Genomic DNA, 24,766 nt, shown 5'->3' with positions numbered 1-24,766 from the left:
TTGATGATCATTGTATGCCTAATTAAACTATTGATGTATTCTTTATTTTTACACCTGTGCAACAAGTGGAAAACGTTACCACTGGACAGTGTCACGGCCTCAGAAACTCCACAACCGATGTAGTAATTGAAATCCCAACAAATTGAAGGCATCATTTCACATTGCTCTTTAATAATTGCAGCAAAGTGTATAATAATATTATTGTTCAGTATGCTTGCAATTATTCCACAAGGGTGCCTTATTAAAGATTGTTTCAGTCAACATTCACACCTAGTTCTGAAAAGGGGGGTTGTGGATAGATGTATTAACGTTAGACCATATTATTTCGCACTGTTAAGTAGCCAACCGTGCTAATGGCTCTGAAACATTTGAAGTAATTTTAATGCACCACAAACTATTTTTTTCCCAACAGAAACCCAGATCTCCCCATTGTTGACCTCACATTTAATGTTCCCAGCCTATACACAGCCATTTTCACTCTTTGCAGAAATGAAGTTTGTGTATTCATCGGAAATCACGTCTATTTAACACTGTCCTGTTCCTGAGTCTCTGGAACTGGTTTTGGTCTCCCGTGTGTCTGCATCTCTCATTTTTGGTCGGATTAAAATCTCCTGCCAATCACTGGATTGATTGGCACGCTGAGGTGAGTGGTGAGTGTGGTAGGTGTGCATTTGTGTTTACTGTGCATATGTGAGTGTGGTGGGTGCATTTATGAGATTCAAAATAATGCATGGATTTGCCAGTTAAAAATAATTCGCAAACAATTACCTTGTGGCAAGATCCAACGCAGAAGCTCCCTGGGTATGATCTTCGAATCTCATGGTCCACCCTAAATCGCATCCGCACAAATCATGGCAAATATGTGCGGATAACTGATGCACAAATGGAAAAGTAAAAAAAAACTTTCCGGTAGTGTGCGCCTGTGGTCATCCAGAACAGACCGTAACAACGTATAAATGACGCAATGCCCCGATCCACAAGTACGAAGGAGACACCCACATCACAGCGATACACTCTGGCTTGACCACCCGAATGTGAAATTGTAGTTGCCTCGCATCTGCATCAGCAGCCGCGGGAAAGACGAAGAAATTGGACGCCAGAGAGCGCTAGGGAGCCGCGTTCTAATCTCTCGCCGTGGTTGTCGGTGCGGACGAACGCGTGTCGTGTAATTCTGTTGCTAAAACTGCTCCCCACGCACGCTGGACGACGTCTGCGTCTCGTTGACGCAGCCCCCCGGGACACGGTGAAAAGTCGGCACAAGTCTGCGCCGTACACGCCCCAGCGCCCGTCAACGGGACGTGTTGCGCCCCTGGGTGAGCTCGTCCTAGAACGGCCAGTGGCGCTAGGCAAGAGCGTAGGCCTCGAACAGCCCGCGTAGGCCGCAGCAATATTAACGTCTTTAGTGTATGGAGATGACATTACGATTGCCGTATTTTCTTCGTGCTCAGCTGTATTAGTGGTTACTTACAAAAATACACGTTGTATAAACAGTAATATGTCTAATGCCCTTTTATTTACATTACTGGAGTGCAACTGAAATGCGATAAGGGCTTGGTAAGATACTATTTTAAACCAGAGGCACCTTTCACAATTCACTGGCTGTAGCATCAACTTTAACCACCAGTCATTTATCGTCATAATGCCACGCATTGCCTTGTGGCAGTTGTGTCCATTGGTATCACCCGAGCCCTGCAAGCTCAGCAGGGTGCATCTCAACCCAGCCAGCATTTAGGATACGTTTCTGGTTTGCAACTAAAATTTGGATTATTGTTTTTTTGTTTGCAAGAGAGAGAAAGCCACGTAATGAAGGCACTGTTGGCGTATGGTGACTCCGATTCGGACGCAGAGGAATGTGATATTGGTGAGTGTGGTAGGACATCAAAGCCTGGGCAGAAGGCGTCATCAAGTCTTCAAGTCATTGCTGAGAGTACATCCCACGGCGTTGTGGGTATCATTGCCACTAAAAGTGGAACTGCCAGCAACAGCAACAGCAGCTGGTTGGGACTGAACTCTCTCAGCACTGTGAACACCTGGGCACAGCACATTGACGCACCCAAGCCCTGGACCTCATCTCCGACTCCTTGGCCACTTTTTGCACAAAAGCAGGCAACTGCTGAACAGAGAGCCCATGGGTTGGAGCACTCCCCCAAGGGGAAAACCACGCATGCCGCCCCTCGCAGGCCATACGTGCCAAAGAGACAAAGGCTCAGCGAGCAGGACACGCGGCCACCTGAATCGCCTTCGCGTGGAGCCTCGCCACTTTTCGGGGCAATTCGACCATACGTGTCTAAAAGACAGAGGCTTGGAGATGCTGGTGACGCAGCAGACCGTGGGGGAGCTTCTGAAGATGGAAACGCCGCCGCCGCCGACGGTGGTGGTGGTGCTGGTGGTATTGGTATGGGCCAGGGTGGGATCGGTGGAATTGACGGAGGACGAGCCCAAACGACGAGCGGTGGTGGTGCAGCCGACCACAGCGCACTCATCAGGGGCATCTCGCCAGTGGTTGCCCCTTACCTGGACTGCAAGTACTCGGGCACGCAGTTGACAAGCCGGGTCTACCTGGAGCTGGCCGGCCACGGTGGTGCGGTGAACGCCCTTCGTTGGTGCCCTGTGCGGACCCAGAGCCACCTGCTGCTGACCGCCTCCATGGACAAAACTGTTAAGGTGTTTCACGCAGTGATCCAGAGCTGTGCACGATACATTTGAAGGCTTTGAATTGGACCCCAGTTGCGTGTACGCCTGTGACGAACCAAATCGCTGAAATTAGTCCGATCTCATCAGGTTTGGGCAGATAAACAGATACACATACGGATTTTTTTCATGCAGCTGACGGGGGCTACGTGCCCTGCAGCAGATGACATTGCGGCATAGTCCATCGTTGTGTCATACCATGCACCGGCGTCTCTACGCCGCACTTGTCAGCGCAAGTTGGTGAAACTAGGACGCAATACACATAGGAGAATTGAAGTCCAGCATGACAATTTATTTATTTTCTCCAATGTCCCATATGCACATCCAATAGCTCAGTGGTCCTTAGCCCGGAAAAATAAAAAATAAAATAGTTTAGTTTCTGTAGCCTCAAAATATGTTAAGTCTAAATGTTTTAAAATCTTTTTACCGTTTTCGCCGTTTACCACTAGATGGCGGTAACTGCAAATGCGTTTAATTGTGAATTCTGGAATCCTGTTGTTTGACGGAAGGGACTTAACAATGTCGCTTATGCTAATGGTATGCAGTAAATGCTGAAACATCACGCCAGTAAATTAATTGCATCGCACGTTATTATTGATTACACATTGAAACGGGTGTCTTTCATTGAGCACCAATTGACACCGTCTGCTGCAATCAGCCAATGCTCGTCGAAAAGGTGGCCACAATTCTGCGAGTTAATTTCAGCTAATTATTGTGCACAAGTGCGAGTACAAACAAATCCAACACTTTCGTCCATAAAACTACCTTGAATGGGAAAAATATGTATAAGTGGCGACGTTTTGGGCAATGGCCCTGCTTCATAGCACATCGAGGTCAGAGAGATGGCCTATGGAGATGGACGATTGCCCAAAATATCAAGTATATATGCGTTTTCCCATTTAAGGCAGTGATTTTCACTAATGTGTTGAGTTTTTTTTGTTCCAAGTTAATTTAGGTGATTGAAAAGTAAAGCTAGAGTTTAGTGATGTCCAAAGTACACAAAAAAGATTTCGTGAACAGGGTAGTTTGCTCCATACTGCCTTTTTCCAAGACCTAATTCCACGTTTAAATTACAAGTTTTACAAATGTAAACATTCAACCTGCTTGGCTTTTTAGCTGACTTAACAAACGCTCATATTTTATGTAGTCAAATGGCACCTGTGATGTCTACCGTCTTGTATAATACAATTTGCATGAGGTGCGCAGACCTGGCCATTGTAATTGGATGGAGCCAGCTTGCTATGCCACTTTTCAGTGGCTTACCGGTTGCCAAGGGAGAAACGCATTCATCTGCGTTATCTTTAATTTAACTACTAACTGTGCAAACGCAGTGGCAATTAAAAAGAAGCGTTGCGGTGCAAATTGGACACGCGACGAATTACATTTTGAGAGTTTTATGTTATTCTCTGTTTAATTACCTCCGGATATGCCTCGACAGTACAGTAGACTTTTGGAAGGGGGCCAGTATGTTATGTACGCATCCCAATCTGCTCTTTGATATTGAGTGCCTCCACACCTATCTGTCCTTATTAGTATCACCCCATAGAACCTCAAACGAGTACCTGGTGTGGTGTGTAATCATTGCCACTGGGGAGACAAAGGCGGTCGGGTGTCGTACTGGCCACCAACCCCCTCGTTTGCCGTTCCAGCCTTCATAGGTGCTCGCTAACAGCACTTGCCCCAATAGTTTGTTAAGGCTATATGGGGGATCGTTGTATTTATCTTTGTCTTTTGTTTTGGGGTGGTATAATGGTTAGCATTCTGTGCATTAACTCATTGGCTACAGTTGTGTAATGTCAGCAAAGCGGGAGACAAACTCATTGGCTACAGTTGTGTAATGTCAGCGAAGCGGGAAACAGAGTTTTTCAGGAGCACCTTCTTTATTAACACCTTCACAGATTTGCCCTCGCTCTCTCCCTAGTCGTCTAGCCTAGCCTTAACACAACCCTGACCATGTAACACTGATGGCGCCGGCCAAGACAGCCAACCACTATCCGGCCGCGCAATATCTAGCGAAGACGGCAGCGACGAAGGCGGCGAAGACAACAGCGACGACGAGACGAGTCCACTCCCAGAACCGGCAGCCACGAGCTCCCGCTCTCAGCCGCTTTTATGCTACCCGGTGCGGCCTGGCTCCGCCCTGGCCGCGCCTCCCTTCTCAAACCCACTAGCAGGTTCCAGGGACTTCCAGATGGGGTCTTCCATGACCCTTGCCCCAGTTCCTCCGCCCTGCCGACACAACAGTGTATATGCTCACGGCGTATGTACTGCTCGTCCACTGCAGTTGCCGTTTTTGAACAACAGTCGGCGCTATTACACTACATCTGTATTCCTGGCCATGACTAACAAGATTGGCAAGGGATATCTGGGCTGGTCCTGCCCTCACATCGGCTATAGATGGATTCCTGGCCATGACTAGCAACAGTGGCAAGTGATATAAGGACTGGTCCTACCCTCCAATTGTCTATATTTGGATTCCTGGCCAGGACAAACAACAGTGGCAAGTGATATCAGGACTGGTCCCACCCTCCCCACCCCTTTACCAACTCGAATTGACCATTCTGGTAGCGCTTGGGTCAAAACACCCCATTAAAAACATGGCATGGGGAGGCCTTCATCCATTAGTGGTTTAAGAATGGCATGAACTTGGTTATTTTTATTTTATTATTTCCACCGAACCAGTTTGAATTACTCGCGATATATATTTTTTTACAGTTTTATCACTGTTGCCAGACTCGGCTGGCAATTTGGATTTAGTTAATGCACATTTAACCGGGACAGAACTGAAAAATATCCTAAGGGGGTCTTGAAAAATGATCAGCAATGCATCATTTCCCATAACATGTATCGCAAAACTCAGCAACCACGACAAAAAATGCAACCTACACGAAATGCAGGTGTGGGATTGTGTGGTGTGTGGGGTGGTGTACATAACAGCACCTGTGCATAACGGCACCTGTTTTTAAACACTGGATCGAGGTGACATGACCGAGGTTGTGGTGTGGTGTGCACAGGTGTGGGATGGTGTGGGTCATGGGCTTTGCGTGCAGACCCTGCGGCACCACACTGCGGCGGTGCGCTCTGCACTCTGGATGCCGTGCGGGGGCCGTGTCCTCACCGGCGGGTTTGACTCTGCCACCTGCCTGAGCGACGTGGAGACTGGTGAATAATTACTGGCTCGCCTGATAATTAGGTTGAGAATTGCCTGTGCCACAAGGCTGATTAATTTACTTGTGCTTTAAAAGGAAGAAAAAAATATGGACTCGGTAATAAAACGTTTGTATCTCTTTCCAGATGTAATGCATTTGCATAGAACATTTATAAACAGATTGTTCCATTTCGTCCTGAGCAGCGTGTATTAAGAAATGGTTCAAAGTTGCTTTGAAGGTCTTGCGATTAGAACTTTGGGATATGTTTTTCTAGGTATAATGACTATGCACCTCATTTCATATTGTTGCTCTGGGCATTCATAATTGCACTGTTTACTTTTGTTTTCACAAAATTCGATCACGCTCTGTGCTCCGTTGTGTTTCGTAGGTCAGGTGATGGCCAGGATTGACCATGGCTCGCAAATCATGTGTTTGGCCTTGCACCCCTGCCAGCCGAACCTGTTTATCTCAGGAGGCTTCAGCTCTGCAGCAAAAGCCTGGGACTTAAGGACCTGCAAGGTACTGACAGATCCCACCCCCTGTTTCATTGCATATGCACACTAGGTATGGGTTTGAGTCATACTTTTTGAACCCAGTATTTTTTTATCCCTCTTCTTCCTTATCACAAGGGCACATGTGTCTGTTTATTTTTTATCTTTGGCTTTTTCATTCATTCCTCTTAAATTGTCAATACTATTTGCAAGTCAATTTCAATATTTTCCAAATCATTGTTGTTCCTCTTTTTCCATTTCCCCGCTTCGCTTTATCCAATCTCAGAAATCAATAATGGCATTAATGCTTTGCAAAACACAATTAAATACCGGTCCATCTTCAATGCATTCGCTAGCCTCCATTGAATAAAAATGACAATACAGTCACTTATATTTTAACATTCCGGGATTTTGGTGGTGGCTGCAGAGTTGAGATAACCACACAATTAAGCTGGTGCGTCGAGGTTACGTGTGGACCAGCGTTGGGATCCACGCTCTGTGAGAAAATTAATCTCCCGAATTTCATCAGTAGTCTCGGCGGGCTGGAGAGTTGTGGAGAGGGCTTTGGGGATACATAAGAACAATCCGTAATTGTTGCAAGGTGAGAATAGTTTTTTTTTGTCCCAGAAGATACTTTAGCTGATTAACATAATTAAGATGATTTTCAATTACTAAAATAATAAAATAGGTCAGAGTGAATGTCATTTGGATTCTCCAGGGGTTGTCTCAGCTGCCTCAGAACAATTTTTAAGCTGGAGGGCAAGTGTGCTTGCGAACTGTTGTATATATAGGTGTTATGAAAATTGATGAAAATAATGAAAATTAAATGAAATTTGCATAATTTATCCGAAATTATGTTATTTAGTGTAATTATGCGCATCAATTATGCTGATTCGAGAGATAATCGTATTAATTTATGCGAGTGGGCGTGGTTATGATAATGCAGGTCGTTATGGATTATCAGGTCGAGCCTCGGTGACGAGGATTGTGTTATGAATTGGAATAATGCAATTAATCGTATGCAGTGACGCAGGCGTTGTGAGCGTGAATGAGAGAGAGTCGATTCGACTCTGCTCTTTAATTCCGTATTATCGATAAGGATACGATTACTCTCGATTGAACATTATGGATTATGTGTGTTATGGATTATGTGTGGTGATAGTGTGCTTATGATAGGTCCCCAGGATTCAGATCTCATACGCAGAACAATATTATGCAGAATTTCAGGAAGAATCACACACAAACCTTCTGCTTTGATCAATTTTATTTTCTAGCTAACTTTAATTTTTGGATAATATGAAAACTCAATCTCGGGATGTTGGAATTTCAACACAGCGTTAACATGATACCATCACGATTGCGTTGTTTCACCTCGATAGCGGAACCTGTGGTTAATTCCCGACGCGTAACGCAATCGATCGGTTGTTGAGAGAGAGATTAAAAACATGCGAACTATTCTATCAAAACCTTAACCTTTTAATATGCAAACTCGTATTCTTGAATGATTACACAACACGGCACTCGGTCTTTGATTCGTATCCAATCCTTAACACATTCTGATATGCGAAATTATTATGCTTGAAATCGTCAGCACAGTACCACGGCGATGTTCGTTCATTGATTCATCAACGATTATGCAATTAAAGCGTTCGACTGAAATAATTCTGATTGCCTCATCAACGTAACTCAATGGGTGGCGATGTTTTTCGTTATCAGCTAATAGTTGACGCAGTTATCATGAGTCTTGTATGTTTAATGGGAGGGTTGTTGATTTCTTGCGTTGAGCAAACGCCTAGGTTGATTTCCTTGTCAAAAAAAAATGTTTGTTCGTTGTGTAGCGGTGGGGGAGTGAGGAGGGAGTGTGGGGGAGGGGCATACAAACGACTGCCAGTTTCTGTCCACCGCTGGCTGGATGAGTCAGCACGACGCTCGCCGTCGTCGCGCCGATGGGTGTTGAGTGCAGGGCCGCTTCCCTCTCAGCCCTGGTGACGCGAAGTTGCGCGCTGTAGCACGCTGGTGGCACGCTGTTGGCACGCGCTGGTGCTGGTGCTGGTGGCACGCTGGTGGCGCGCTGTTGGCATGCGCTGGTGCTGATGCTGGTGCTGATGGCACGCTGGTGGCACGCGCTCCCTCTCCTTGAAGATGCGCGAACGCGCCCGTGCTGGTTCGCTGATAGCAGTTTCTCTCCACTGCTGGCTGAGCTGCTGCACGCTCTTGCTTGGCGTTGCTGGCCGCGCTCTTTCTCCTTGAAGATGCGCGAACGCGCCCGTGCTGATTCGCTGACAGCAGTTTCCTCCACTGCTGGATGAGCTGCGCCGGTGCGCGCTCTTTCCGCTGCTGTAGTATCTGACGCTGCGCTCGCGGGCGACAGGTCAAGTTTTCCTTCTGCTGAGTGAGCCAAGTCGCACGCGCTCTCTTTGTTGAGGTTGTTGGCGGCTCTCTGACAGCAGGTTTCCTCCACTGCTGTATGACTCAAGTCGCACGCGCTTGGTCACTGGTTTGCTGAAGTTGTTGGCGGCTGCTCGTGCTTTTCCGCTGCTGGTTGAGCCACGTTGCACGTGCTTTCTTTGTGGAGATGCTCGAGCGCTCTCAGTGCTGATTCGCTGATACTTTGTTGGCAGCTGGCCAAGCTTTTTCTTCAGTTGAGTGAGTTGAGTCGCACGTGCTCTCTCTGTTGAAGTGTGCGAACGCGCCTGTGCTGGTTCGCTGACAGCAGGTTTCCTCCACTGCTGTATGACTCACTTTTGTTGATACATCGCGACTCAGCGATCCTCGCTACTCAGCGAGGCTCGGAGCCAGCCGCTCCATGCGACTGCTCGTCCTGTGGACGTCTTGACTCGCTGATGTCTTGACTCTTGACTTAACTTCACTGACTTTTGAAAATGCGGCTGACCGTTATATTCAATGACAATTCTCTCTGCGCAGTGGAAAAGGGGGGGGGCAGGGTCTGTGTGTGTGAGTTCGTGTGTGTGTACAGATGGCTCCTGCGATAACGATCTGTTTGCCCTGGCGTGAAATTCCTCTCTCGCGCTCTTCGGGAGAGACAAAGGTGGTCGGGAGTACCTATCTCTTTATACTTTCGACTTTATATTTCTCAAATACCATTTGGTCCCATGTTCACCAAGACTCGTGTTTGTAACTACGTCCTCCCGACACCCCTCTCGGGTTACCGAGGTTCGCATTGATATGATGGAGTTATTAGAAAGAAAAATAATTTTCATCCTGAGTTTAAGAGGTCCGTTTCCAGAATGTTGGAATCCATATCCCTTAGTTCTGTAAGGTTCTATAATGGAATATCGTTTAAGGTTAACACGTTATTATTAATGTTATATTGCAATTTTCTTTAAAACTGTTTGCCTGGTTGCCGTGTGTGGGGTGGGGTGTGTCTCCTCATCAAACCCGGCTGGCTTTTCCAGATGGCCCCTTGTGATAAGGTGTAATTCCTGCTTCTCCGCGCTGTGAGAGAGACAAAGGTGGTCGGGGTTGCTTGGGATATTGTTTAAACTCTTTCGTAAGTTTGCCCGTTCGCCTCATTCCTTCTCGATAACCTTTGATGTGACTCGGTATTCCTGCTCCAAGCATTGATTTAACAGTAAAAGTATTAAAGGTGAAAATCATTTGATAGCGAATTAATCATTGGATAATAATTCACTGATGTGTCTGGTGGCCTGTTCTTAATTGGAGTGAGCGTTAGGACCGCTAATTTCATCTTATTCTTGTTGTTGCCTTTTAATTTTTGTTGTTGTTTTACTGGCAAATAAGGAAAAAAATATATATATACGATTTACCCTGTTGGCGTCTCCGTGTCTACTCTCTTGGTGTTCTGACCTCGGAGGGACCTTTCCTAAGGGGCCCATCAAACTCTTGTTCATCTGGAGATTTTCGCCGATAGCTGTTACATCCTCGCCTTGAGAGTTTTATTATTTCTTTATTTATTTATGGCCTGTTTATGATCTCCATCTGTGTTTGCGGGTTTTTGGGTTTGTGTGTTTTTATGCATTATTTCCTTTATTATTAAAATATATATATCGGCAGATATTATTGTTAATATCAATTTTGGAAAAGGCTCATATACAACAGAACCCATGATGGATATAAATTTAAGAGAGCACATATAATGGCTTATTTCCCATTGTCCAAAAGTTTGGAGTAGAGTTGCCCTTTTATCCTTTCACGTCAACCCCAATATCAGCCAGGTTTGTTTGGCTGCGTAATCTAGAAAATCTTTTCGCACCCAGCACACCACAGCCAGTTTACCTCTCTCTCTCCTTGTCTGCGTCCACCAGAAACGTGCCACCCACTCCAGTTTACCAGCAAGAATAATCGGTGAGAGATTAATTCCGGGGCTATACGTACTGTGTACTCGTTGACAAAATTCTGACGACTGCTGCTGTTGATGTGTTTCACTCATAGGCACTGCGCGAGTTCCGCGCGCCCTGCCAGCAGGTGCTGGCCATGCTGTTCCTGCGCGGAGGCGACGAGTTCATCTCCAGCACGGACGCTGTCAGCCGCGACTCGCCCGACCGTACGCTCCTCGCCTGGGACCTCGGCACAGGCGCGCGCATCTCTAACCAGATCTTCCACGTGCGTGCCCTTCACTGTACCTCATTACACCTGATGCACTCGATATAACAGCGGTATATGCAAGTGGTTTTTATTTTCAGGCTTTCATGATGAAATCGTCTAAAATTTCCCCCAATCGTATTAGACCTTGGAAGCTATGCAGCTCTTATTATTTTGTATTATTTGCACCTGCATACCCAGGAAAGCCTCACTTTCGCAAGGTCTTGCTAAGTTTCTGCAGTCGGGAATGATGATTACTATGCACATTAAAGTTGAGTCATTTGCGGGGGAATTTTGTAGATTTGGAAATTTGGACCATGACGCCGGCACATAACGGCCCATTCTTGCAAATGACAGCACAGGATCCATTATGTCCACCGTGAATCAGACACTGCGTATATTTATTAATACACTCGCAGTATTAATCAGGTTGGCCACTGGATTTGAACCATGAACCTACAACAATGTACTACCACTAGGCCACGTCAGCAGCTGGATAGTGCTTAGCTGGGTGACCACTATCTGCATCAGGTGGTTATAGGCTGCCAGGCTATGTGGCTAGCAGCAGAAGGTAGGGCAGCAAAATCGATTGTTCTACTGCACTCCTGTTCTCCCTACCTTCACTAAACCTTCACTGACGGCGTAAACACGATCCTTACGCTCACGATATTTCCATCGATCGCATGTGTAAGAATCAATTATTATTTTAGATTCATATATGTTACATGTGATTAGCTCACTCGATTCGAAACAATGCTTGAAAAAATTGTTTCCGGAATTTAATCGTGAGTGGGAAATTGTGACAATTCATTTTTCTCGTTTGCCCATCTTCTCCATTCAATTACTGATTGAGTGTCTATTGGTGCACATTAATGATGTGTTAAAATGTTCAGTTGCAACAGTGGTGGGCCTAAAAATTGGACTTGAAAATTCAGCACTTGGGTGTCAGTCAGCCTTTAGATTTTTTCTGCCTCACAGAAATCCACACAGGGCAGCATTGCTACGCATGTTGTACATCAGAGAACGGACTGTATAATAAGCGCTAACATCAGAAAGTAATTGTTTTGTATATTGATGTCATCTCTAATTTTAAATCGATCTGAAAATAAACAAGCACATTTTTTGTTGATGCTGCTGCCTTTGACAGTGGTGCACACGCACAATTAACCCAAAAAAATCAACACATTTGTCAATAACACTGTGGCCTTAAAAGGAAAAAAAATGTAATCGGCATCGGTTTGGAATATGGTCTTTTATAGCACGTAACGATTTTAAGGCATTGCTTTTGATTAATGTATTGAGATTGTTTTACATAAATAATTCATTAACAATGCCTATGATGAACGTCTTTGTATGGTTGCACAGCTGCACCGCGCAATAGAGGCACGGAGACCGAGTAGGATTTAAATGAGGTGAATAACAGGAATACGTTGTCCACGCTGCTTTACCAAACACTGTTGTCATGACACCTCGGGCAGATGTTAATTAGAATGAAGAGTCACCAGGGAGGGCGTTTGTCTCTAGATGAGTTTAACCAAGCTATTTTCTACCTTCTAACTACATGACCCTTTTTCCGGTATTAAGATGATAAAAAAAATAAGTGAGGCTTTTTACCCTTTATGACAAAATGGGTCCAGCATATAAAACTACTTAACCCCAAGATATTCATACTTTGGAATTTGCAGCACCGTTTTGCTGTTCGCCTTTTTGGCGCTCGTTGGTCTAGCAACCGGTGAGACAAAGCCATCAAGGAGGCTGCCTCTGGTGTAGGCCAATCATTGTCAAGGACAGTATACATTATCAAAGCATATTTGTTTGTATGTTTACCAAAAGTATGGATGGTTGATGCAGACTTTGATGCCTTGTAATTTGCTGTTTATCATTTTAACACCTATATTCTTGCCAGAAAGGGTAAAGCCTTTTGTTAATCATCATATAAGCCTTCTATTGAAAAAAAGCCTGTCATTCTGAAAACATACATGAGCTTAACCTGAAGTTAATCAGTAATGTTAGTGTGCGATGGTTGACTGTCACGTGACTTATTGGTGTGTGGAGTGGGGGGCTTGCCTTAGCTCGTATGATTAAGAAGGCCTTCCGTATATATGAGGATAACATTTCACTGCTATTTTTCCATCTTAAAATGTATGAAGCTGTAAATCCATCAAAAGATTAATGTAGTTTCATCGAGGATGTATAGCTATTGAGGCAGCCCGTCGTGCAAATACTTTAATAACGTGTCATAATGTATTAAAAAAATTCCATTAAATGTTGCTGTAAGCACTTAACCCTTCATACATGTAATTCAATTTATTATATTAACCATTATATATGCAGTTGATGTTTCATTTTCACTGAATTTATTATATTGATCGTCGACCTCTAAGGAAAAAAAACACTTTTTTTTATTCTAATCATGGGCCAAAATTTAGGCTAATCCAAAAGTTTATAATGTGTAGGTACACCTGTCAGTGTTAGTTGTTCAAATGGGCATTGTAAACAATGCAAAAGTTATTGTTGATCCATTAACACAATTTTCATTGCTGTTATATAGTGCTCTTCAGGAAGACCATTGCAAGGAACTTTACAATCCGATAGTGCTCTTCAGGAAGACCATTACAAGGAACTTTACACTCCAATAGTGCTCTTCAGGAAAACAATTGCAAGGAACTTTACACTCCAATAGTGCTCTTCAGGAAAACAATTGCAAGGAACTTTACACTCCAATAGTGCTCTTCAGGAAGACCATTGCAAGGAACTTTACAATCCAATAGTGCTCTTCAGGAAGACCATTGCAAGGAACTTTACACTCCAATAGTGCTCTTCAGGAAGACCATTACAAGGAACTTTACAATCCAATAGTGCTCTTCAGGAAGACCATTACAAGGAATTTTACAATCCAATAGTGCTCTTCAGGAAGACCATTGCAAGGAACTTTACACTCCAATAGTGCTCTTCAGGAAGACCATTGCAAGGAACTTTACAATCCGATAGTGCTCTTCAGGAAGACCATTGCAAGGAACTTTACACTACAATAGTGCTCTTCAGGAAGACCATTGCATGGAACTTTACACTACAATAGTGCTCTTCAGGAAGACCATTGCATGGAACTTTACACTACAATAGTGCTCTTCAGGAAGACCATTGCAAGGAACTTTACAATCCGATAGTGCTCTTCAGGAAGACCATTACAAGGAACTTTACACTCCAATAGTGCTCTTCAGGAAGACCATTGCAAGGAACTTTACAATCCAATAGTGCTCTTCAGGAAGACCATTGCAAGGAACTTTACACTCCAATAGTGCTCTTCAGGAAGACCATTACAAGGAACTTTACAATCCAATAGTGCTCTTCAGGAAGACCATTGCAAGGAATTTTACAATCCAATAGTGCTCTTCAGGAAGACCATTGCAAGGAACTTTACACTCCAATAGTGCTCTTCAGGAAGACCATTGCAAGGAACTTTACACTACAATAGTGCTCTTCAGGAAGACCATTGCAAGGAACTTTACAATCCGATAGTGCTCTTCAGGAAGACCATTGCAAGGAACTTTACACTACAATAGTGCTCTTCAGGAAGACCATTACAAGGAACTTTACACTCCAATAGTGCTCTTCAGGAAGACCATTGCATGGAACTTTACACTACAATAGTGCTCTTCAGGAAGACCATTGCAAGGAACTTTACAATCCGATAGTGCTCTTCAGGAAGACCATTACAAGGAACTTTACACTCCAATAGTGATCTTCAGGAAGACCATTGCAAGGAACTTTACAATCCAATAGTGCTCTTCAGGAAGACCATTGCAAGGAACTTTACACTCCAATAGTGATCTTCAGGAAGACCATTGCAAGGAACTTTACAATCCAATAGTGCTCTTCAGAAAGACCATTGCAAGGAACTTTACACTACAATAGTGCTCTTCAGGAAGACCATTACAAGGAACTTTACACTCCAATAGTGCTCTTCAGAAAGACCATTACAAGGAACTTTACAATCCAATAGTGCTCTTCAGGAAGACCATTACAAGGAACTTTACACTCCAATAGTGCTCTTCAGGAAGACCATTGCAAGAAACTTTACACTCCAATAGTGATCTTCAGGAAGACCATTGCAAGGAACTTTACAATCCAATAGTGCTCTTCAGGAAGACCATTGCAAGGAACTTTACAATCCAATAGTGCTCTTCAGGAAGACCATTGCATGGAACTTTACACTCCAATAGTGCTCTTCAGGAAGACCATTACAAGGAACTTTACACTCCAATAGTGCTCTTCAGGAAGACCATTGCAAGGAACTTTACACTCCAATATTGCTCTTCAGGAAGACCATTGCAAGGAACTTTACAATCCAATAGTGCTCTTCAGGAAGACCATTGCAAGGAACTTTACACTCCAATAGTGATCTTCAGAAAGACCATTGCAAGAAACTTTACACTCCAATAGTGATCTTCAGGAAGACAATTGCAAGGAACTTTACAATCTAATAGTGCTCTTCAGAAAGACCATTGCAAGGAACTTTACAATCCAATAGTGCTCTTCAGGAAGACCATTGCAAGGAACTTTACACTCCAGTAGTGCTCTTCAGGAAGACCATTGCAAGGAACTTTACACTCCAATAGTGCTCTTCAGGAAGACCATTACAAGGAACTTTACACTCCAGTAGTGCTCTTCAGGAAGACCATTGCAAGGAACTTTACACTCCAATAGTGCTCTTCAGGAAGACCATTACAAGAAACTTTACACTCCAGTGCTCTTCAGGAAGATCATTGCAAGGAACTTTACACTCCAATAGTGCTCTTCAGGAAGACCATTGCAAGAAACTTTACACTCCAACAGTGCTCTTCAGGAAGATCATTGTAAGGAACTTTACACTCCAATAGTGCTCTTCAGGAAGACCATTGCAAGGAACTTTACAATCCAATAGAATCTCCAAAAATGCCATTGGCCATACAGTCCAACTCAAAAATAAGCTAACTCAAACATCCAAAATGGAGGTATTTTTTTAAACAGGTGGACTTCTCCATAAATCTGGCTGTCGCCTGATGAAGCTAGTTGTAATTACGGGCGAAACGTCGTACTCAGATTGTCAATGTTGTGGCTTGGCTCTCCAACACACCGGTGTGCTGTACTAGTATACTACACTATACACTACTATACACTACACTATACACTACACACTAGTGCTGTACTAGTGACGAATTGACGTGTTCTGTTTACGTGACAACCCTTTCTAATTGGCTGTGTCAGGTGGTAGCGGGTTTATTTACACATGTATATTTACGTGGTCTAATTCCAAAAAAAATACCTATATTATGGACTTATTTTCTTTGACAATGTGTTGGGTGGTGGCGGGTTTTAACGACACATTTATATATGTACGTGATATAACCCAAAAACACCTCTACTATGGATGATATTGGTCGCGAAAACCCACGTGTTAAATGAACTCAAACATGTTTAAATACAATTATTTAAAAGATGTGTTTGTGTCAGCATTCCTGTCCCAGCAATCCTGATGTGATTTGGAACAGAGTTCCAGAGGCAGGCTGGCACCTCCGATTAGCACGGTTGACGACGTATGTGCGAAAGAAGTTCAACATACACACAGCTCGCTTTATGACGTGTTTGTGTCTCTTGGTCAAAAGGGCACTTAGCCCTGGACCATCGGTGAATAAGGAGCGCACGCTAAGAATGGAACTAGTGAACGTACATGATTTATTTTACTTGCTCGCAAGCATAATTAATATGCGACAATCTGGCCATGGATAATCAATAATTAACTGTAGGTAGAATGCACAATGTATACATCAATGCTGCATTTTCCAGGAAGCCAGTGCAATTGATCAAAGAGCCGGAGTAATGTGTTGGCACGTCTTGTTGTTAAGAATGGTGATGTTTCATGAACTATCCCCCACCTTACCCCTGGCCTGGCCTGTGTGGACAGGGGTTAGGTGGACATCTGTGAAAAAATAACTTCATAGCTCATGGGATTCCTCCAGTATAAAGTCATACGTCGAATTTGGTATGCGTCGTGTTTTGACGAGAGAAAAAATGTCTTGGGATACGACGTCTTGCTTGGGATTCGACACGCTTGCTAGAACTTGTATGGGTCGGGACGAGTCACCGCGTACCCACGTAGACCCCGTTCACGACTCCTCCCCTTCCTCACCACCATCCTCGTAGGCTATCAACTCCTCTCAGCAAGGTAAAGTGATGCTAAATTAAATTTTTATTTCAATGTATTTTAATTTATTTATGCATTTTAGTAATAAGTAGTGTCTAAATTATGTTATACAACCCCATTAATGTATAATATGCCATATAAAATATAATTTCTCATACTCTGGAACGGATTATTTCCTTCCTTTCCCTTTATTTCTTATGGGAAAAATTTCTTGGGCAGACGTCATTTTCGGCATAAGTCGAAAATTGGAACGAATTAACGACACATACCGAGGTACCACTGTGCATGTTTTGATTCTGACAGGAAAGGTACACGTGTCCCAGCCTCTGCCTCCACCCGCGCGAGCCGGTGTTTGCGGCGCAAACCAACGGCAACTACATCGCGGTGTTTTCCGCGCAGCGACCGTACAGCATGGACAAGAAGAAGCGCTTCGAGGGCCACACGGTTAGTTCTCCGGCAGGGGTGCGCGCGGGGTCGTAGGTCAAAGGGCAAGGTGAATTTGGCGAAAGGCGCATCGGTGTTCCTTGCGAGTCTCTCCTGCGTTTGCCCTCCGTTGCTGTGATCTGTGTGATCGCGTTAAGTGCGTTTGGTGAATTGTCACTATACGCTGGCTGCGATTTAATCCTGCAGTTGATTATTTTCGTCTCATCTTTACTCTCTCATTTATATCAGTGCTCATATTTTTTTTTCTCATTTGACTTTTTCATGCCATTAGCCAATATGTATCATTTACATATCGCATTATTTGCATACAATTTGCATAAATATTGTACAACTTACACAAAACTTCAAGATGCATGTATCAATCGATCATAGGCATTTACATAATATAATAAATAAACGACAATTCACCAGAAATCACCAATTAATGAAGATGACCAACTGTATTTTTTTTATCGCCCAATTCATTAATAAATGAATAAAAAACTAATTTCAGACTCGGTCAAAATCACAACAGCCCGGTACTAATCCCCTGCTTAGTATTCCAACGCTACCTCGGCCATGTCTTTTCTAATAATTTGCCGGCAATTTGGTGTCAAGGATGCATACTTGCCATGCTTGGCTTAACATATTAGCAAGCCGGGCTTGCTAATATGTTAATGAGCAGGTATTTAAATTGTAATTTAACTGGACGGGTCTTTATCGCGGGCCAGGATGCAGCCGCACAAACTGATAAATACTCGATGGCAGGCGTGGGACGTGCGGCCTCTTATCTTTAATGAGAATCATTCTCGCCAGAAATGAGTAAGAGCGATTGATGAGGCCCAGGTGCGCTGGAGGTGGTTATCGCGCGACAGGCTGTCACCCAGCGCTGTCATGTTGCCGTTGTCACGGTCAGACACTTTTAATGGATTGCACAGTCTGCCTTTAAACCATCGCTTTGGGAATATTCTTTAAGGACCTCTTTGCCTCTGTCGGTGACCATAACAACTGTAGAACTTATATTTCTGCTGCGTTTTGTTTTTTGTTTACGTAAATCTGCAGTACTTGTGCGTGTACAGTAATACCTCGATCTACGAAGTCGATGCGCTCCTCGAGTTTCGTCCGGATGATAAAACGTCGTATATTGAATAACTTATAACATTAGTACGTGAGGATGCGTTTCCCACCCTTCGTAACTTACAACTTCACACTATAAACCCTTCATAACTTACCATTCATACGATAAATAAAGACAATTCACATTGAAAGTAATATTATATTTTATACTCTACATGATTAAAATAAAATAAAAAAAACTGACAAATTAAAGAAACATCGTGGAGAAACAATGATATTCTTAATTATAGAGCACTGTAGATCCGGTCCTGCCAACCCAGACTGACCTGCATGACGGTTGAACAACCCCCATAACCAACATGGCTTGGGGTGGTGGTGGCCTTCATCCATTAGTGGATTGACAAAGGGCTGTATATTTTCTCTGATGGGTTTCCCATTATTCCTGAATGACTGAGAGAAACATCAGACATCGTACTGAATAACGCGTGGTACAACCCAATAGCAGAATCAGAATATTTATTTCCACTGGAGGAATCTGATGAGCTATAAAGCTCTTTTTTTCTCGAGATGTTCAAGTACAGCATAGAGCTACACAGCAGAACAACTGCAACAACTTACCCAGTAGGTGTATATTTTATTTCGATGTTAGTGTTTATGAAGAAGAATTTATACTCTTTGGTTTTATTCAGCAAAGTCACGTAAAAACAAATAAAAAAATCAAATAAAATAAACAATTAAAACACGACGTTTCGGAGGCAACACAAGCTTCTGTCTTCAGGTGGAAACAGTCACAGCAAAAAATCGCTGCACTGTGACTGTTTCCACCTATGTGACTTTACCGAATAAAACCAAAGAGTATGAATTCTTGCAGTCACGAAAGCTTCAAATATAGAATTAAGTTGAATTTAGTTTGTTTGTTATGATTTATGCGTGCACAACAGTAAACCAACAACCAAACAAATAAAAAATAAACGCACACGCCACGCGGAATCGACAAGTTACTTTTACACGCCTGTCATTTGCACGCATAAGGTCAACCGCAGCACGACTAACGCGTAGAGTGGTGGGTGTTGCTGGGGGAGGTTTCATTTTCACGAGGTTGATGGGGTTGGGTCTGAACGTTTTTTTTACGCACATGGTTGAGTACAGCAAGGGGGGGGGGGGTTGGGGAGGGGTGCAGGTTGAGAGGACGGTGGGAAGTGGAGAGCGAAGCGCACAAGATAGCCCTTGTACACTCCTCGCCCGCGCGGTGACACGGGAGACGCTCGGAAGCTCTCGTGAGCCGCGCGATGAGCCCCGTGATTAAGAAAGCCGCCGCCGCCACCGCCATTAGCGTGACGGATGGGCGCGACAGGGACTTTGGGTGCTCGGTTATTCTGGCTACCGTCGTGATTGATGGCTCCCTTCGTACGCAAGAGAACAGTTCTGTGTCATCCTCCCAGGCTCTCTGGCTCGCTCCGACTCCCCCCGCCCTACCCTCGCCGCCTCCGCCGCAGAGTCCCGCTTGCCAAATTGTGTTACCCCCTGCAGTGCAATGTAATATGTAAAATAAGAATTGTAAATGCACACGAAAATATACAATTGTTTTTTTTGTTGCCGCTGCTGATGCTGCACTAGCCGCGCTACTTTGCTTCTGTTGTAGGCTGCTCGAGAACTGTTGCGATGATCCGAATGGTTTAAGCGGTTCCGGGAATTGCGAAGGTCGTTGCCATTCGAGGGTGGCTCCACATTTTAGTGGAGCTGAAAAAGGGGATTACGCGCTCATCCAAAAGGAAATTAAATATTCATTAAAGTCTTGCACTTGGCTTGGGGGAAATAGATTTTGCCCTTTGAAAAATAAGCCTTTTAAGATAATTAAATTGTCTTGGTAGTCTTTTGAAATATAAATGCACAGTGTAAGCCAAAAGTCAGGGCACTATCGGGTTATTTCATTTCTTTTAATGCTGGCATTAAAACATTTAAAAGTGGAATTTTAAATGACTAATGACAAACGAGTTCAATCCGTTTTCATGTATGCAAAAGAAGGCAGCTGTAATCTTTTTTTTTAAAGTCCTGCATTTATGTCAAAAGATAATTCATGCATGCATTCATGTTCATGGAAGTCAGCTTAAATATTTGTTAAAATAAATGAAATCACTTAATGTGAGTTGTTAAAATAAACATAATAACCATATATCCTCACTTTTGGACCACTGTGTATATATAGTCAGATGTTATAATTATCCACATGATACCTAAAGAACTAGGCAAGGGCCAAACTTCTTACAATGTTACCATAAATTAAATTGCTGATTGCTTGAAATTTGTTCAGAAATGTGAAATGGACCAAAAAATTGAATTCATTCCTCCAAATTATAGCAGCGTGCAACAATTCTAGGGTATTGCCTTCGTCTATACGGTCAGAGTAATGGACTTGCAGTCCAGAGGTTGTCGGTTCTGTTCACTCTCCCTCCGTGCCAGTTGAAACAATCACCAAGTATCTTAAATGTGTGTCCGCCTTGAAGTATAAATAGATAAATAGGTTACACCACAGTCAGTGATAGCAGGTTGCTTGTGGTGGGGTAAACTGTGGGTACTCCCACCTTCTTCCACAATTCCTGGCCAGCATGGAAGGAGGCCTTTCCACCAGCAGTGGCATAAGCTAGTAACTGAAGGGTTGAACCTTTACGCATTCGTTTAGAAAGTATCGCGCACTGGGAATATTAAATGTGACGCCTTGTTGGCTTCAATCTTGTGTTTGTGTTTCTGTCGGCTTTGGCGCCATATGGAATAAAATAAATAAAATAATTCAGTTGATTTCATTGGGCGTGCAGTCCCACACGAATGTACGGGAAAACACCACGAGGTGATGGAATGTCTGAAAGTTGCCAATTGTATATCTGCCAACAGAGGCATTTAGTATCGAATCTACAAATGAAATCTGTTTGGGTGGCACTGCGGCAGAGCGCCCAACTAACTTCAGAAGGTCACAGGTGTCAAATTCTAGATGTGTGGCTCAACTCGATCCATCATTCCTCCAGGGTGGATAAACGAGGTACATAATGAATGAGCCTTTAGGAGCGTTATCACTTCCCCCCCCCCTGTTATGGATGGACAGACATATCTAATTGAATAACGCTTTCAACGTGAGAAAGTGTTACTAAAAAGACACGTTAAAACATTTCTCAATTAAAAGCAACACTTTGCGTCCTTTCCCCGGCGGGTTTTCTGGTCGCACTGCGCGTTGTTCAGCGTGGCTTTCGACATTTCGCTCCATGCGCTTGGAGCTTCGGTAGCTGAACGTGCTGCTGCTCTCCAGCATGCGTTTGTCTTCGTCGGCACGATTTCATCGGCAGTGCAGACCTGAAGATGGAGCGAAACGCGCGGACATCGAGCCGAACAACAACACGTGGGGCGCTACCCGCAAACACAGACCGCGGAGGCGCCACAGCGCAACCGCGTAAAAAGCATTTGCATTCTCGCCCGTCGCGTGCCAGGTGGAGGGCTACGGCGTGGCGTGCGAGTTCTCTCGCGATGGCTCCCTGCTGGGCACGGGCAGCGCCGACGGTTCCGCTCGCTTCTACTGCCCACGCTCGGGGCGCCTGCTGGCGTCGCTGGCGGCGCACGCCGGCGGGCCTTGCCTGAGCGCCACTTTCCACCCCGTGCTGCCCCGCACGCTCGCCACCGCCGGTTGGGATGGCGGTGTTCGCGTCTGGAACTGAGACGGTGGGGAGAGAGAGGGAGGGAGGCGGCCGGACGGACGGATGGCGGTGCAGCGGTGAATTCTTTATTTATTTGTTTGTTTTTATCCATGCGGAGCGCTGGCTGAGTGTTGTCCTCTTGCGAGGACTGTGGGTTTTTTTCCGACCACTACAAGTTCATCCTGTCTGCGGAATTGGCCGAACATCCCAATGCAGAACCCGACCTGAAGGAGAGTCCTGAGCCTCCGTGAGGCTGTTCTGGATAAAGAATTTGACACCTGTGACGTTCTGAAGCTAGTTGGATGATCTGCCATCGTACTACCCAACGAGCTTTTAATTTACAGCTCTGACACCAAATGCCTCTGTTAGCAAATATACAATTGGTAACTTTCAGACATTCCACCAGTTAGAGGTGTTTTCGTTTACATTTGTGTGGGGACATCACGCCCGATTAATTCAACCATTTTTTTTAATGGCTCCAAAGCTGAAACAAACAAAACACAGGATTCATGCCAACGAAGCGTCACATTTAATATGCATCGTGCGCGATGCCTTGGAAAGAATGGGCGAAGGTGCAGACCTGCAATTTATTTCTCAATCCACCGCTGTTGGAAGAGCCTCCACCAGAGGGAGCTCTGCTGGAGCTCCTTCTCGTTGGGTATTTTTGGCCTTCTGTGCCATGCTGCTCGAAGAGGTGGAAAGTGCCCGCACGGATAAAGGCGGAACGGTGACGGCGCATACTAACGGGGCATGAAAGTGATGATGAGCAATCTGAGATCCTTACATTCACGATTTCCCGACTTTGTTGGATTTCAGAAGTAATCCTGTTAATGATGTTAGCAAGCGATATCTGATCAAGTGTCTACAAGTGAAATGCAATCTTACATGTTGCCAATTTCATGAATAAACGTATTTAACTCATTTTTAAGGTTCTTTGTGAATTATGCGTGCTGACAAGCAGATCATTAATTAGATTATTATTGCTAAGATGTATTCCTGGATAGGTACATTTGCTACAAATAGTAGCTTGTAATAAATTCTCCGACCATGTGCTAATCTGCGAGCTATGTGAACAGATGGATGCTATTGTGTTGGATGCTGCTGGTTTAATGTTATTGTTTCACTGCTTTAGGATAACGATTGTGAAGCCGTTAGGGGATGGATGATGACATAAGGATCGGCTGCACAGAATGTGTGATGGTATTCAAGAATAGGTTTCACACACCATGTATATTAATGTGCACGTGACGATTATTTGAATCAGTCTTAGGCCTCCCCTAGGTCCATCAGCCTCAAATGAGTACCTGGTGCAGTTTGTAAATATCGCCACTGTGGAGACAAAGGCGGCCGGGCGTGGTGCTGGCCGGCCTTCATAGGTGCTCGCTAACAGCACTTGCCCCAACAGTCTGTGAAGGCTATGCGGGGGATCTTTGTCTTAGTTGCATAGCACGTGTGGGGCAGTAGTTGGCACATTGCACTCTGGAACATGGTGACCTGATTTTGATTCAAACTAATTATTTAGTGACGCTCCTGCTGCGTTGGCAGTGGCGCACAAGCGCAAAGAGCAAAAAACAACGAAACACATTTGTCACTAACACTGCCTTAAAATACCAAAAATATATAAATAATATGCGACATCCTTTGAAGAAGGGCTGTTGCCCAAAACGTCATGCATGGTTCCCTTTTAAAGCGGTGTTATTGACAAATGCTTTTTTTCTTCAATCCCGGGCATGATTAGCATTTTTGGCGAGTGATATCTGAACTTTCCTTGACCTCCCCCTGGGTCAACTTACGGGAGGTGGCACAGTGGCCCAGCGGTAGCGTATTTGCCGCTTGTTGCAGAGGTTCAATTCTATAAATATTGTACAGCTCATTGGACAGCCTTGGTAACAAGCAACCGTGACCCATCATCAACGACGACCCCCAGCGACAGTGGGGGCAGCGGGGGCAGCACCAAACAACTCTTAAGAGCAGCCAGGGACGCTGAATCCCTGGGCATCCTGAAGTGCCATTCTGGACCGGTCTTAATAGATGCTCGCTAACAGCACTCGTCCCAGTCGTCCATGCAGGCTGTAATAAGTGAGATCTTTGTGTGTGAATATCTGCGCTTCTGTGTGAATAAAATACCAGTGTTTATGATTTTATGCAGGCAAAATGAAAGAAAAAAAATGGCACAATATATCCTGCCACTGCACGCAACTGCAATGTTGCACCGTGCTTTTTATGAGGGTTGCCTGACCGTGCAGTCGTGTTGGCTGAACCTCTGTGCCCTGAGCTAATGTTCAATTCAGAAGACGATCTTTGTCCGGGCACAGTGCAAATTCTGTGATTTCCATCATCTCATTTGCTGGGGAAAATGCAGCGACTTCCGTCCCTTGAATGGGCCACGGTGGCAGGACTACAGTGGTGATGCGACAAATAAAAGCTAAGAAAGCAAAAGCGTTGACCCACAAGTAGCTCAAGGGGACCTATATTCATGACAACTAGGGGTGAACCAAATGTACATTG

At 44.4% G+C, this 24,766-nt stretch overlaps 1 protein-coding gene across 2 annotated transcripts; it reads left to right on the top strand.

Moving 5' to 3' along the window:
- Positions 1-97: 97 nt before the first annotated feature.
- WDR25 (WD repeat domain 25) lies at positions 98-23,179 on the top strand. Of its 2 annotated transcripts, XM_076071357.1 has the most exons (7): positions 98-1,313; positions 1,787-2,664; positions 5,706-5,853; positions 6,229-6,359; positions 10,745-10,915; positions 17,382-17,522; positions 22,055-23,179. In XM_076071357.1, the coding sequence occupies exons 2-7, from the start codon at positions 1,804-1,806 to the stop codon at positions 22,277-22,279; spliced, it is 1,677 nt and encodes a 558-aa protein (XP_075927472.1). In that variant the 5' UTR covers positions 98-1,313; positions 1,787-1,803; the 3' UTR covers positions 22,280-23,179. The 2 variants fall into 2 exon arrangements, with proteins under 2 accessions (XP_075927472.1, XP_032820892.2); XM_032965001.2 differs by having other exon boundaries at positions 98-2,664.
- The last annotated feature ends 1,587 nt before the right edge of the window (positions 23,180-24,766 follow it).

Source organism: Petromyzon marinus, chromosome 33 (genome assembly GCF_048934315.1).
Source record: "Petromyzon marinus isolate PM22_M1 ecotype Great Lakes invasive population chromosome 33, UKy_Petmar_22M1.pri1.0, whole genome shotgun sequence".
NCBI lineage: Eukaryota > Metazoa > Chordata > Hyperoartia > Petromyzontiformes > Petromyzontidae > Petromyzon > Petromyzon marinus.
Note: the sequence above shows the minus strand (reverse complement) of the source record. Positions and strands in the feature narration are given on the sequence as shown.

What these genes read in the sequence shown, in the direction of transcription:
- WDR25 (XM_076071357.1), top strand. Translation starts at nt 1,804, where the DNA reads ATGAAGGCACTGTTGGCGTATGGTGACTCCGATTCGGACGCAGAGGAA. An exon ending in CCTGAGCGACGTGGAGACTG is followed by an intron (nt 5,854 to 6,228) that starts GTGAATAATTAC and finishes TGTGTTTCGTAG; the next exon opens with GTCAGGTGATGGCCAGGATT. An exon ending in AGCGCTTCGAGGGCCACACG is followed by an intron (nt 17,523 to 22,054) that starts GTTAGTTCTCCG and finishes GTCGCGTGCCAG; the next exon opens with GTGGAGGGCTACGGCGTGGC.